The 13,949-nt window shown below is 48.9% G+C and overlaps 1 protein-coding gene across 1 annotated transcript; it reads left to right on the top strand.

Annotated features, from left to right (window-relative positions):
* KNSTRN (kinetochore localized astrin (SPAG5) binding protein) lies at window positions 1–13,018 on the top strand. The gene is made up of 9 exons (XM_084777293.1): window positions 1–299; window positions 393–484; window positions 3,492–3,618; window positions 4,781–4,828; window positions 7,320–7,425; window positions 7,638–7,731; window positions 8,064–8,119; window positions 9,873–9,947; window positions 12,348–13,018. Exons 1-9 carry the CDS (start codon window positions 91–93, stop codon window positions 12,477–12,479), a joined length of 939 nt encoding a protein of 312 aa, XP_084633419.1. The 5' UTR covers window positions 1–90; the 3' UTR covers window positions 12,480–13,018.
* The last annotated feature ends 931 nt before the right edge of the window (window positions 13,019–13,949 follow it).

Here is a 13,949-nt window from a genome sequence, read left to right as displayed (position 1 = left end):
CTCATTAGCTCCATTCAAGCCAGCCCAGTGGGTCCCTGGCCCATCCTTGACCCGCAGGCTCGGGGCAGCAGCTTGACCCTTCCGTACAGCATGGCGGCTCCCGAGGTCGAGGCACAGGAAATTGTCTTCCGTACAACAGGGCCGCCCACAGGCTCAGAGCCGCGCCCCCTCCCGCCCAGTTCCCGGAAGTTTCCTTTTGAAAGCACGGCGGCAAGCTCTACCGAGGGCTGGGCGGTTGCTGCGGAGCATCTTTTGAAAGGGGACGAAGAGGACTGCGGGCCAGAGCAGCCGGCGCCGGGGTTCGGCTTTGCGGGCCAGGGACTGGGCTGCGGGGTGCGGGCGGGTCGGCGTGGCGGGCTCTGCCGCTGCTAATATCCGCCTTGCTCTTCCAGGGACCAGCCGAGCCAGCTGGACGAGATGGCCAGTGCTAAGACAGTGTGCGACGCTCAGCCCCACTTGCTGCCGAGGGGCGGTTTGCCCGCAGGTGGGTGTCCTGTGGCCGGGGCCAGTGGACTGTGCTAGCAGGAGAGTGTGCCTTTTAAGGCGGCGTTTGGTTAACTCTGACCTCCCGCCCCTCATCTCCCAACCAGGCTGAGCCTTGAGCCCTGTTCCTACTCTTGACCCCGCCCCTTTTTGCCTTTCCGCAATTAGATCCAAATTTTGATTGTTGTTTAGGACTAGCTATTTTGTGTGTGCTGTGGTGGTGGGGAACTGCTGTAGGCCAGGCTGGCCTGGAACTCAGAAATCCTGCTTCTGCCTCCTGAATGCTGAAATTAAAGGCATGAGTCACCATGCCCAGTGGCTGGCCTCGCTCTTTCCTCCTTTTCACTATGTACCTCGGTGTAACGTTAACTTTCAGCAGCAATATTCCTGCTTTCCTTCCCGAGTGCTGAGATTTCCTGCTCGCTGCCACCGCACCTGCCTCTCTAGAACTCTGTTCTAAAGATTGACTTTTTAAAAATTGTATGTGGAGGTGCGGCCAAGAGTCTTGATCCTCTGGAGCTGGAGTTACAGGCAGTTGTGAGCCACCTCATACGCGTGCTGGGAATCAAACTGCCGTTCTCTGGGAGAGTAATTCTCTCTTTTAGCTGCTGTGCTGTCTCTCTAGCCCTAGAAATCGCTTTTTATGCAATTATCCTTTTTATTTCTAGCTTAGGGTTGGATGGTTGGCAGGTGTGGGTTGTCAGAGAAGGAAATCATTTGAGTAGTGGGGGTGGGGTGGGGAGAACCAGGGTTCCTTGTTGGGGTTAACAGGTACATAGTGGCTCTCCTGAGCACACTGTCAGCATCTGTGAGTGGAGTGAGAGAGAACGTGGCCTTAGCCAGTTACTGAGAATCTTGAACGAAGAAAGGCATGACTGAAAACGATTTGTAGTTGCTTTTCCCCTCCTGGTCTGTGTTGATTTCCTTGTGGTTGAAAGTCATCTATTGGGGTCCATAGTGGAGATTTTAGCCCTTTCCAGATGATTCCATGCAGCTGGTTGAAAAGCAGTAGCTGGTAAAATAAAATAGGCTTTTTGCCAGGCTTAAAGGGTTGCTCTTTGCCCTGGCTTCATAGGAATACCCTAGTATAGTCAGCTGAGGTGTTACTTAAGGAGTGGAGCCAGGACTCACAGAAATCTGCGGCCACCCCTCTCTGTCCTCTCCCCCCTCCCCCTCCCCCTCCCCCCTCCCTCCCTCTGTCACAGGGCTGCGGATAGCTGGCAGTGACCAGCCTTGCTAAGCAAAGCCCAGGTTTTCCTCTCTCTTCTGCTTGCACTCGCTGTCCCAGCTTCATGGGCACAGGTACTGCGACAGTTCTGAAGTTTTTAGGTGGCCTCCACACACAAAGGGGGAAAAAAGAAAGCTTGGAAACGAAGCTGAGTGTGGTGCATACCTGTCATCCCAGCGCTCTCGGGGCAGAGGGAAGATGATGGATGCACGTTGGAGGCCAGCCTGATCTAAATAGCGAGTTGCAGGCCAGGGATAAACATCAAGGCCCTTGGGGAGAGGGGCTGAATAAGTAAGTTTGACAAATTTTCTTCTCTTCCTTTACATCAGCCACCTAACTACCCTTATGTCTCTCTTTTAAGGAAACCATCTTTGTTCAATTCTACTGACTTTTTTCCCCCTACAGTTCAGTCCTCAGGGTTCAGCAGATACAGAGATTGTTGGAGCTGATTGCAATGAATGAATTACTGGTGTTTTTCCCAATGTTCTATGACCTCTTTCACATGGACTAGATATATTAGTGTATTTAATGTACTACTACTTGAGATAAGACAAGATATTACCACCGAGTAACTTCTTTCTTCAACAAATACCTTGGAAAGACCCCACTAACATTTGAGTGGTATTACAAATGTTGACACTGGACTCCTAGTACCCTATAAACTGTGCCTATAAACAAAATGTGTTAACCCAAGGAATTATATTTACCTCAAATTATTGTGCAGCAAGTTATTAGACTAAAACTTTTACCAAATTTAAATTGCCCTACAATACAATTCAGCACTATATACCTCATCTCTTCAACTTAATTATTTAATTGTCATGGCTTTTGACCTCTATAGAGCCAGCTTACAGGAGCCATTTCACAGTGAAGGTAAGTAATCTAGAAAAGCTCTGAGCTGGAAAGAAATAGAAAAGCTTACAGGTTAGGGGCACAAGAGGTCCTATGACATGTAAATGCTAGACCATGTTTAGTGTGGACGCCTGGCCTGGCACAGAGATCAGCAGAGTGCCACATAGAAACCTCTTAAGTTTAACGAGGAATCAAGAAAGGAAAGGGGCTGTGGGAAAGCTAGAGCCTGGCACAGGGAAGAAGAGAGGAAATAGTTTACAAATACAGGGCATTGGAACACACTGTGTTCCCTCTTTTCCACTTGTGGCTGGTTCATAAAGCCTTGGCCATGTGCCAGATACTTGACTGGGCACCAGGACATAAAAATGTCTCAGAGTTGGGAAGTAGGCAGCACCTAAGAGAAAGCAGCAAGATTCTCTGGGGAGAATGGGTATGGGACCTTGGGTCGGTTCCAGCTAGGTTTTCCCTACTGTCTTCATATTCACATACCTGTGGCCTGTCAGTTTGAGGTATCACCAGGCACATGGAACTTCCACTTGTAATGAACTTTGAAGTTGTGTGCAGACCTGCAAGCCAAGCATTTGGTGGCAGTCAGGAATATCGCTCTTAAGTCAAGAGCAGTTTCTACATTAAAAAAAGATTGATAGTATTCTGCCCTCATGTGTGCCTGCACGCCAGAAGAGGGCACCAGATCTCATCATAGATGGTTGTAAACCATGTGGTTGCAGGGAATTGAACTCAGGACCTTTGGAGGAACAGACAGTGCTCTTAACCTCTGAGCCATCTCTCCAGCCTCTCCAGTTTACACTTTTAAAGCCAATTAGTGTAGAGTCTTTTCTCTGGAAACAACCTGTATTTCTATACTGAGATCAGAGCAAGGCAGCTGCTGGGTCATGGTGCTTTTCTTTCATTCTGTGTTCCCTTTCAGATGCACAAACTCGAGTTACTTCTAAACTACCTGTTAAATCCAAAGAACTTGATGTGTATAGACACCTTCACCCAGGAGGTTCAGAGCCTGATGTTACGAAAGTCACCAAACCAAGACACGAGAGCGGGTAAGAGCAGGTCAGAGCGGGTCACAGGATCTGGTCAGAACTTCTTGCTAGAGCCAGCGGATGTAGCTGAGTACCGGAGTGCTTGCCTTGTATGTTCAAGGGCCTGGGTTGACTCGCCAGCAGAGACGAGGAGGGACAAGGAGAGAGATCGATCTTTCTAGAAACTTCTGGCCACCAAACTTTTTTAAAATAGAGGCTGAAAAGATGGCTCAGCAGTTCTGGCTCTCTCAAGGACTTTACTTCTGTTCCTAGCACCAACATAGTAGCTTACATCCATCTCAAGCCTAATTTGAGGGGATTCAGTATCCTCTTCTGACCTGTCTTGGTACCAGGCACACGTTTGATGCGTGTGTGTGTGTGTGTGTGTGTGTGTGTGTGTGTGTGTGTGTGTATACATATATATACACATACATGCATGCATACATACATATATATACACACACACATATGGAAAACACACATTCATGTCAAAATAAAAATATATCTTAAAGTCCTCCTCCTCTCCAAAAAAAAAAAATCTAAAAGGAAAAAAGCAAAACAAAACAGTATAGGAGCCTCTGCTCCATACTGACAAAGATGGCCTCCTAAATGAGAACCCTGCAACTGCTGAACTGCTTGTGGGGACCCTCTGTTGATCTTTCTGGAGAAGACACAGTTGGGGCTCTGAGGAAGTCATTCCTTCCCCTGCCACACTGGCTTTGTGTATACCAGCCGCAGCACCTGAGCAGGCAGTCATGGTCCTGAAAGCCAAGGCTGGCCACGAGCCATACTCCCAGGACTGAGCAGAAGCCAGCCCCAGGATCCAGCCAAGGATCCTCCCCTCCCAGGTGAATGTGTTTGACGTGAGAGAGCCATGATTATCTGGAGCAAGCTCACGCCTGTCAGGTCTTTGCTGGTGAGACCAGCATGCGTGGGCCCTGGGCGCTCAGCCTGTGCTATTTATGGGGATGTGCTCCTTGGTTCTTTCCTCGAGACACTCAAATCTCTTAAGCCAGGTGTGGTAGCATGCTCCTGTGATCCCAGAACTGGGGGAGGCTGAGGCAGGAGATTTGGGAGTTCAAACCCTGCCTCAGAACAGCAGTGAAGCCAAGCCCCCTGCTGCACCGTGTCCATGGCGCCAAGCGCTGTCGTTCTCTGATTTGCTTTGCTTCTGCTTCCCTAGGCTGGTGAAAGCTGCAGAGACTGCCAGCAGGAGCAACATCAAAAAGGGGTGAGCATGGGGTAGACTGTGAGGGTGGAGGCTTGCAAGTGTGGATGACGATCACCTCAGGCTTGTTTAAGTCTGGGTACCATGCCGTGTACTCAGTGTAGTTTTATAACACTACACACTTGTTGTTTTTAAAAAACAAAAATCCCAAATTGTTCCATTTTACCAATGAAGACTCAGAACCCAGATGCCGGGGGGAAAGCCTGCCAGCTCAGAGAGGCAGAGAAAGCACCCAGCTGACCTTCCTACTCAACTCACGTCCCAGAGGAAAAAGCAAAAAAGTCAAAGCCCAAAGCTTGCCAGCTCAGCTGACAGCCTAGGAGGAGAAAAGCCAAAAGCCCCAGAGCCAAAGAGCTCGAGAGCTGTTCTTCTCCGTGCGTGCGTCTTAAACATGCTTCAACTCAAAGCCCCTCCTCTCTATCTGAACCCTGTCAGCGGGTTTCTTGCTCCACCTCTTGACCTAGGGTTAACTTCATTAAATCCTGTGCACAGATAGCTCTTGGACTGGTGTGTGCTAGGGCTGAGCCACACCATAACCACCTGTTTACAATAAAGAAAGTTCTTGGATTAACAGTGTGTGTTAGGGCTCAACCACAGCAAACAAAAGACAGGTTTTTATAGTTCACAGTCAGGTTTTTGGGGTTCACAGTGGGATCAAATATCCTGCAACAAAAGCTGGAGTCACTGGGGAAGGGGGGCCCTCAACTGAGAAATGCCTCTGTAAGATTGATTAGTGGTTGATGCGAGAGGGCCATCCCTGGGCTGGTGGTCCTGGCTTCTATAAGAAGGCAGGCAGAGCAAGCCAGTGAGCAGCAACCTCCGTGTCCTCTTCATCAGCTCCTGCCTCCAGGGGGGCCTGCCGTGCTTGTGTTCTGTTGCAGGATATATGCTCCCTAAGATTGTGAACTGTCAGTACCTGTCTTTGAGCCCATTGTGATCCTGAGACTGCAAACTCTAAAACCCTGTCTTGTTTGACGTGGTTGAGCCCTAACACACACCTTTAATCCAAGAGCTCTCTGTACACAGGATTTTAATAAGTTAACCCTAGGCCAAGAGGCTGAGCAAGAATCCAGCTGACAGGGATTAAAGAAAAGGAGGGACTTTGAGTTGCGTATTTAAGACTGTGTAGCAGTAGAGGGGGTCTTGAGCGCCTCAGCTTCTTGGCCTTTGGCTTTTTGGGTTTTGAGCTAGCAAGCCTTTGGTCTTGGTTTTTGGTTGTTTTTTTTTGTTTGTTTGTTTGTTTTGTTTTTGGCCTTTTCCTCATGGGCTGTCAGCTGAGCAAATGAGCCTTTGGGGCCTTTTCCATCATAGTGTGAGCTGAGTGGGAAGGTCAGCTGGGTGCTTTCTCTGCCTTTTTGAACTAGTAGGTTTTCACCCCAGCATCTGGCTCCCGAGTCTTTATTGGTAAAATCAAATGGTTGGGATTTTCATTTAAAACAACAGAGTTTCTATCCTGGCTTCCTTCAGTGATGAACAGTGATCTGGAAGCAAAAACAAAAACAAAAAACCCAAAACTTTCCTCCACAAGTTGCTTTGTTCATGGTGTTTTAGCACAGCAATAGAACCCCTAACTAAGATATAGGGGGAACCCTATTTTAAAAATATATACCCTCCCCCACCAAAAAAAAAAATTACAGGGCTGGGGAGATGGCTGAGTGGGTAAGAACACTTGCTATGTGCACTTGAAGGCCTGGGTTAGAAGCCCAGCACCCTGGTTAAAAATGCTGGGCATGGCCACACCTGCCTCTAACTCCAGAACTAGGAGGGGCAAGCAGGTAGATCCTTGGAACTTCCTGGCTGGTGGTCTAGGTGAGCTTCATATTCAGTAAGAGATCCTGTCTCAAGGGACTGACGTGGAGAGCAGTAGACAAAGATCCGTGAGGTCCTGCTCTGGCCTCTGCATGAGCGTGCACACAGACACACCGTGTTCGCATTCGCACATGTTTCTGAAAACTCAGGGCCTTCAAAGTGAAGGTTTACTATTAAGGATTGCAGCTGTTGATGGCATGTCCACCACGTGCCAGCAGGTGAATTAAGCATTGTTCTTGGCATATCTCTTTTATTTGTAGTAATACTATGAAATTAAGGGTCTGTCTTAGTCTTAGAAATAATGTGTATGCAGATAGAGCATGCATCTACATTAAATAAATAAATAAATAAATAAATAAATAAATAAATAAATAAAATCTTTTAAGCTGGACATGGTGGTGCACGCCTTTAATCCCAGCACTTGGGAAGCACCCAAGCACCCACAGAGGCAGGTGGATCTTTGTGAGTTCGAGGCCAGCCTGGTCTACTAGTGAGTCCAGGACAGCCAAGACTAACTACACAGAGAAACCCTGTCTTTAAAAAAAAAAAAAAAAAAAGTGAGGACCCAGAGCCTCAGGTTACAGACCACACCACCAGGAAGGCCGGATTGGAACCATCTGAGTAACTCTGTAGCCTGTGCTCTCACACCCTCCACCTCTTCCTCTCACTGCAACTTTAACTTCAGCTCCAAGCTGCTGCCTAAGCAAAAGCCAGAGGAGGAACTAAAAGACCAAAACCAGGTCCTGGAGGCCATCAACAAGCAGTTACACCAGAAGCTGGCAGAGACTCAGGTAAGGAGCCCACCCATCGTGACTCAGCAGCTGGCCCCAGTGATGTGGGTGGCCTCCGGCTGGGTGGGAGCAAGCCGGCCTGCTGCAGACCTAGCAGAAGCCGGCTCCTGCTGGGGCTCACCGTGTGTGTGTGTGTGTGTGTGTGTGTGTGTGTGTGTGTGTGTGTGTGTGTGTGTGTCTGCCTCCTGATCTGTCGTTGTGCCACTCCCTAGGGAGAACTGAAGGACCTGACCCAGAAAGTGGAACTACTGGAGAAGTTCCAGGACAACTGCTTAGCGATTTTGGAGAGCAATGGCCTCAACCCAGGTAAGAGACAGCACCTAGCAGCCTTCTAGAGCTGCCTTCTAGAAGGTACAGGTGCCCTTCCTGGGGCTACGTTGGCAGCATGGGGTCTTTGCCCTATGGGTGCAGGAGCTGCTCGGCCAAGCCTGAAGACTTTTTTCAGTGCTTCTTAATGTTCTTAGGAAATGTCCGTTTCTGCCTGCCTGACAGAACATGAGAAAAACGCAGCACTGAGGGCAGCCGTGAGAGACATGCTCAGGGGAACGCTTCCAGGAGCAGGCATTGGAGAGGCTTCCCTCAGGAATATGGCTACACTTGTCCACGGAGGCTCACTTTGTTATATCTGTCCATTTTAGGTAGCGAGACCCTGGCCTCACAGCAGAAACCCACCACAGATCACGAGGACTCCACGGTGAGAGCAAAGAGTGTGGCTGGGCAAGCCCTCAGCCAGGGCCCAGTGTTAAACCCACCAAGCAAGAGGAAAGATCATCCATCACCCAAGTTCTTGGGTCAAATTATGCAAGCTTTATTTTCTGTCAGGCAGGGCTATGTCACTAAAGCAGGCTTTGAGAAAACAGCATTGAGCCCAAGAGACAAGGGGCTTATATAGTTCCCAAAACTTACAAGAGGAGCGGGTTTTCAAGGATTGGGGGTTCCAATTTTGGTTACATAGGAATTTGGTAGAAATTAAAAAAAAAAAAAAAAATCAAGTAGAATCCGGGCAGCACAGTGGTGCACACCTATAATCCCAGCACTCAGGGAGGCAGAGGCAGGTGGATCTCTGTGAGTTCAAGGCCAGCCTGGTCTACAAAGTAAGTCCAGGACAGCCAAGGCTACACAGATGAACTTTGTCTCGAAAAACCAAGAAAAAAGAAAAATAGAGTGGAGAAAGGACCTGTGAGACGGGCGAGCAGGTAAAGGTGCTGGCCACCAAGCCTGGTGACCTGTGCTCAGTCCCTGAGCTGGCTCCTGCAGTTTGTCCTTTGACCTCCACAGGGTGTTAGGAATTTTCCCCTTCCCCACAAGAAAATAAATAAGTGCTTTATAAAAACTAGAGAGCTGTTGAGCTAGCTTAGCAGGTAAAAGTGCTTGGTACAAGCCTCACCACCAAGTTCCATTCCAGAACCTATATGATGGAAGAAAAAAACCCAGTTCCCCCCAAGTTGCCATCTGGCCTGCAGGCACATATCATACACTTACACACTTAGGTTCACATACATGTTAAATGCTGGTCAGCTGTCTTAGGATGGCCTTGCTGCCCAAGCATCGCCACCGGGGTTTGATCCGTGGAAGGGACGGTGGATGAAGAGAAGCCAGTGCACAGAGATGGCTCTTGACCTCTATGTACGTCATGGCATGCACACATCATAACAACAATAATTTGGGCAGGGGGTTCTTTTTTTTAATTTTTTTGTGACAGGGTTTTTGGTGACAGGTGTAGCCATGACTGCCCTGGAACTAGCTCTGTAGACCAGGCTGGCCTCGAACTCACAAAGATCCACCTGCCTCTGCCTCCCGAGTGCTGGGATTAAAGGCGTGCGCCAGCCCATCCTGCTAAATTCCATATCTTAGGGAAGGGACCTGTAGTAAGAAAGCACGCTTCTTGGGCTTGGACTGTTGTGGTTGCCTAGATAAAAAATGATGTATTGAATGGGACATAGGGACCTTTATCACTGTAAATAAGGGAGTCTGTGGTATAGAGAACAATTCCTAAGAGCAGTAAGTACCCATCAGAATCTGGGTCTTCAGTGGCTGGGTTCCTCAGAGGGGACCAGTGCAGATCTGGGATGTCCACTCAATGCTCAGTACAAGTCATGAATAGAAAACTCGATAGCCACCATCTAAGTCCTCCCCTCCTCTTTTTTTGTCTGTCTGTCTGTCTCTCCCCTCCTCCCTCCCTCCCTTTTTCTCTTTTTCTGTGTGTCTGTGTGTCTATCTGTCTCTCTCCTCTATTACATTTGTTTTTCTCTTCTACATATTTTTCACCCCCTCACTTTTGAAGTAGGGTCTCACTGCATAGTCTCCACCATCCTGGAATTTACCCTGTAGACTAGGCTGGCCTTGAACTCACAGATCTCCATCTCCCTCTCTGCCTCCCGAGTGTTGGGATTAGCGCTGGTGCCACTATAGCCCGCTCAATTCTTTCTATATTCTTTCCTTGTTAGCTGCTGCTAGAAACTCTGCAAAATGAACTGAAGGTTTTCATTGAAACTGCCAAGAAGCAGATGGAAGAGCTGCAGGTAAGGGCTGATTGATGCACCTTAAGGCGACGCTGCCAGCTTACTGCAGTTGTAGATTTGGGGGAATACTCCTTCCTTTTTTTTTTTTTTTCTTTTTTTTTTTTTTTTTAATTTTTCGAGACAGGGTCTCTCTGTGTAGGCTTGGCTTTCCTGGACCCGCTTTGTAGACCAGGCTGGCCTCGAACTCACAGTGATCCGCCTGCCTCTGCCTCCCGAGTGCTAGGATTAAAGGCGCGCGCCACAACGCCCGGCCCTATTTTTCTTTTTAAAGTTTATTTTGCCTAAGTGTATGCAAATACAGCACGTGAGAAGCAGTGTCCATAGAGGTCAGAAGAGGGCAGTGGATCTCCCGGACCTGAGTTCCAGGCAGTTGTGAGCTGCCATGTTGGGTCCTGAGAACTGGAGAAGAGCCACTTAGCTGCTGAGCCATCTTCTGTTTCATCCTCCCTTCTCTCTCTCTCTCCTCCCCTCCCCCTCAATAGAGTCAGTACCCCTGGACTGACCTTCTACCTCAGCCTCATCTGGGCTGGGATTATAGGTGTGAGCCACCATGCCTGACTCTTTTTATTTATATTTTTCAACATTTATTTCTACTCATGTGTATGTGTCTGGGTGAATGTAGGTCACATGTGTGCAGGTACCCACAGGAGACATAAGGCTTCAGGTGCCCTAGCACGGGAGCTACAGACATCTGTGAGCTGCCTGAGAAGGGGTGCTAAAAACTGAACTCCAGCTGTCTGGAGGAGCAGGGGGTACTCAATGCAGAGACATCTGCAGTTCCCACGCCTTGATATTGCATATCCCCTCGCCCACCCCCCACCCCCACCCGTGTGGATGTGTGGGTGTGTGTGGGAGTGCATACATGCCACAGTGCATGGGACTTCCTTAGGCTTGGTGGCAGGCACCTTTACCCTCTGAGCTATTTCTCCTCTCCTGGCGCTTGGCTCCTGTTTGTTTGTTTGTTTGTTTGTTTGTTTGTTTATACTGCCTATACCTTGTAACAACTTCAGAGCCTCAGCTCTGCCATGGGAGCAGCTCTGAGAAGGCAAACCCACCCCCCCACCCCCCCACCCGAGTCAGTTCTATCTCCTGAGGCCAGAGCATCCGGAGAGGTGCCATAGAGTGGCCCCCAACCCTTTATGGCTTTGCTCCCTGGGGAGGAAAAGGCTGAGGGGAAGGGGCTTGGCTCCTGCAGTTCTGAGGTGAAATAGGTAGAGGAGGAAGACATCAAATGGCTGTGGCTCCCTGCTGGGGTGGGGCTGGCTCAGGGGTCAGCAGCTGTAGACGGATAAATCCCCTAGGGATGTCCTAAACCACACACTCCCAGATCAGACCCAGGTCAGCTCCTTTCTTCCCCTCTGGAGGGACCCAAAACAGACTCTGCCTTCCAGCCTGGGCTCCATGCGAACAGCCTGTCATGGCTCACACTGCTGATACCTGGATCGGTGGGACCATGACTGACCACCAGCCAGACGCACTTAGGTGGGCAGAAAGGAGCAAATGCAAGGGCCTGCCAAGGCATAAGGCCAGGGTGGCGGGAGCGCTGATGGGGCTGGGCAGGCCAGTTCCACACGCACCGCACCACAGAGGCAGCGTAGCACCGGGCCCAGCGGATGTGTTTGTTCTTAATGAACTGTCTTAAAATTTAGATTTATAGAAAAGTTGCATGGATAGTAGAAAATCCAGTTCCCCTAAGGATAGTACCTCACCTGTCCTCACAGGGGTGTCATTGTTAACTAACTCAGCCTTTGTACTAAGCCAGGTTCTGTTTTAGATGCTTTTCCTCCACTATTTAATCATTCTATGTTCCTGAGGACAAAGCTATTGCAAAGCCCAGGGTGGGGAGTAAGTCTGAGCACACTGTCGGCTGCTCAGAGCTGAGGCTACGTGAAATCCGTGCTACAAAGTGTTTCTCAAGAGACCTGAGCAAAATATCCAGATTGTAGGGCTTGAGGAATGCTCAGGGCTTGAGAATGCTTGCTGCTGGAGGCATGCCGTGCGCCCCCCCCCCTTTTTTTCTCCTTTCCACAGGCATCTGAGGACACACGCATGCACGCACGCACATGCACATAAATTTAAAAAAAAAAAAACTTAGAAGCCAGGCATAGTGCACACGCCTCTCAGAGGATCTCTAAGTCTGAAGCCTGGTCTACACCAGTCTGGACTGCTTCTGCTTGCCAGAGACACCGTGGTGGAGGAGACTCATTACTCCGGTTTAAATTCAGGAGTGGGAAAATTCCCCAAGCCAGCAGAGTTAAATTCCAAGGCAGGAAATGGTGCTGTGTTCAGTACTAGGGCTGGTCTTCCTCTGTGCCGCCCAAGTGTAATGTTCCAGCCCGAGTGTTGTGTTGTCTTGTGAGTTTTGTGATGGGTTTTCTTTTGGAATACCGTCTCTTTCAGGCCTTGAAGGTAAAGTTGAAGTTGACAGAAGAAGAAAGGAGCCAGTTCCTGGAACAACAAAACTTATGTAAAGACCAAGCCAGTGACTTCACAGTAGTCCTGGAGGAAATGGAGCAGCTTTTAGAAATGTAATGCAAGGCAAACGGCCAGAAGGCTTCCTTCGTCCTGGGGAAAGCTCTCTCAGGAAGCCACTTAGGATATCTTCCGTGTTGCCATCCCTTATGTAAGACCTTCTGCAGCAGTTAATCCAGTAGGGGCAAGGGATGCTGGGATTCTTCCTTTAAGCAGATTGGCCTACCCTCAGATTGCCCAGCTCTCCTGCAAGAGGACCTGGGAGTTTGACTTCACTTCCTGCACGACAGAGAGAGCAGCGCCCTTAGAACCGGGATGCTGAACCTGCCGCCATGGAGACAGAGGCTCTCCCTGGGAAACACAGGAGGAAAGCTTTCTCACAACAGCGCATGCAGTGTGGGGAGATGACGTCACTGAGAGCCATGCCGTCCTCCTCACCTTTTAGTCCATCTGGTTGAGCTAAATGTACGAACTTGAGGTTTTTGGCTTAATAAATGGAGTGGAAGTCTACAAAGTAACACCTACCTGAAACAACACCTGGAGCTTTTGAAATAAATGTGTCTATGAATATTAATATTCTAAGACTGGGGAAATGAAAATAGCCTTTGTAACTCAGTGTGGCTCATGTCTATAATCATAGGACTTGAGAGGCTGAGGCAGGAGGATTTCCTTGAGTAAGAGGCTAGCCAGGCTGCAGAGATCCTATCTCAAAAATACAAGGGAAAGGGGGAGGGGGAAGGATTAAATAGCATTTAGTGTGACAGATGAGTGGAGCACACTGGCGTAAGTTCAGTGCATTCTGAATTCCCCAGTGTATGTTTTTCTCCATTACATGCTTGTGGCAAGGCCCCTTGCCTTCCGGGATTCCTGGTTCCTCCACATTTGTAGCAGTGTATGCTACGCCATACTCTATGTTGACTGTGTTTGTGGCCAATGGCTGCCTGTGTTCTGTCTCTATGTCTGCAATTATCACAGCCAACCCAGAGCCTCGTGCAATAGACCCCACAGTCTATGGCCTGGCACACATGCCAGCCTCCCTCTTAGGGTCACCAAAGGTGCAGCCATGTTTCCCTTCTCAACTGAAATAGCCTTTGCTTTGGCTATCTCTCATTGTTTTGAGCTTTCTGTTTTCTTCAAACTTGCCCAATATTTCCTTCAGAATCACTAAAGCTGCCCAGAGTCCCTCATCCTCAATGAAACCAGGTGCTGTCCCATACTTATGTTTTATCTTTTTCAAATCTATAAAATGATTTAACTTGGGCTGGAGATGTGGCTCAGAAGTTAAGGGCACTGGATATTCAATTCCCAGCAACCACACGGTGGTTCAAAACCATCTGTAATGAGATCTGATGCCCTCTTCTGGTGGGCAGGCACACATACAGGCAGAACATTGTAATAAATCGTTTTTTTTTTAAATTGGCTTAACTTAAAGGTTCAGTGGGTACAGCTGCACACACCATGTGCAGGATGGGACTCCAGGAAGGATGGCTGTGAAGCAGTGCATTCTGGGTTCCTTTGTGACACACATCT

This window comes from Acomys minous, assembly GCF_964271855.1.
Source record: "Acomys minous genome assembly, chromosome: 3".
NCBI classification, from domain to species: Eukaryota; Metazoa; Chordata; class Mammalia; order Rodentia; family Muridae; genus Acomys; species Acomys minous.
This window is presented reverse-complemented; position numbering and strand designations above follow the sequence as displayed.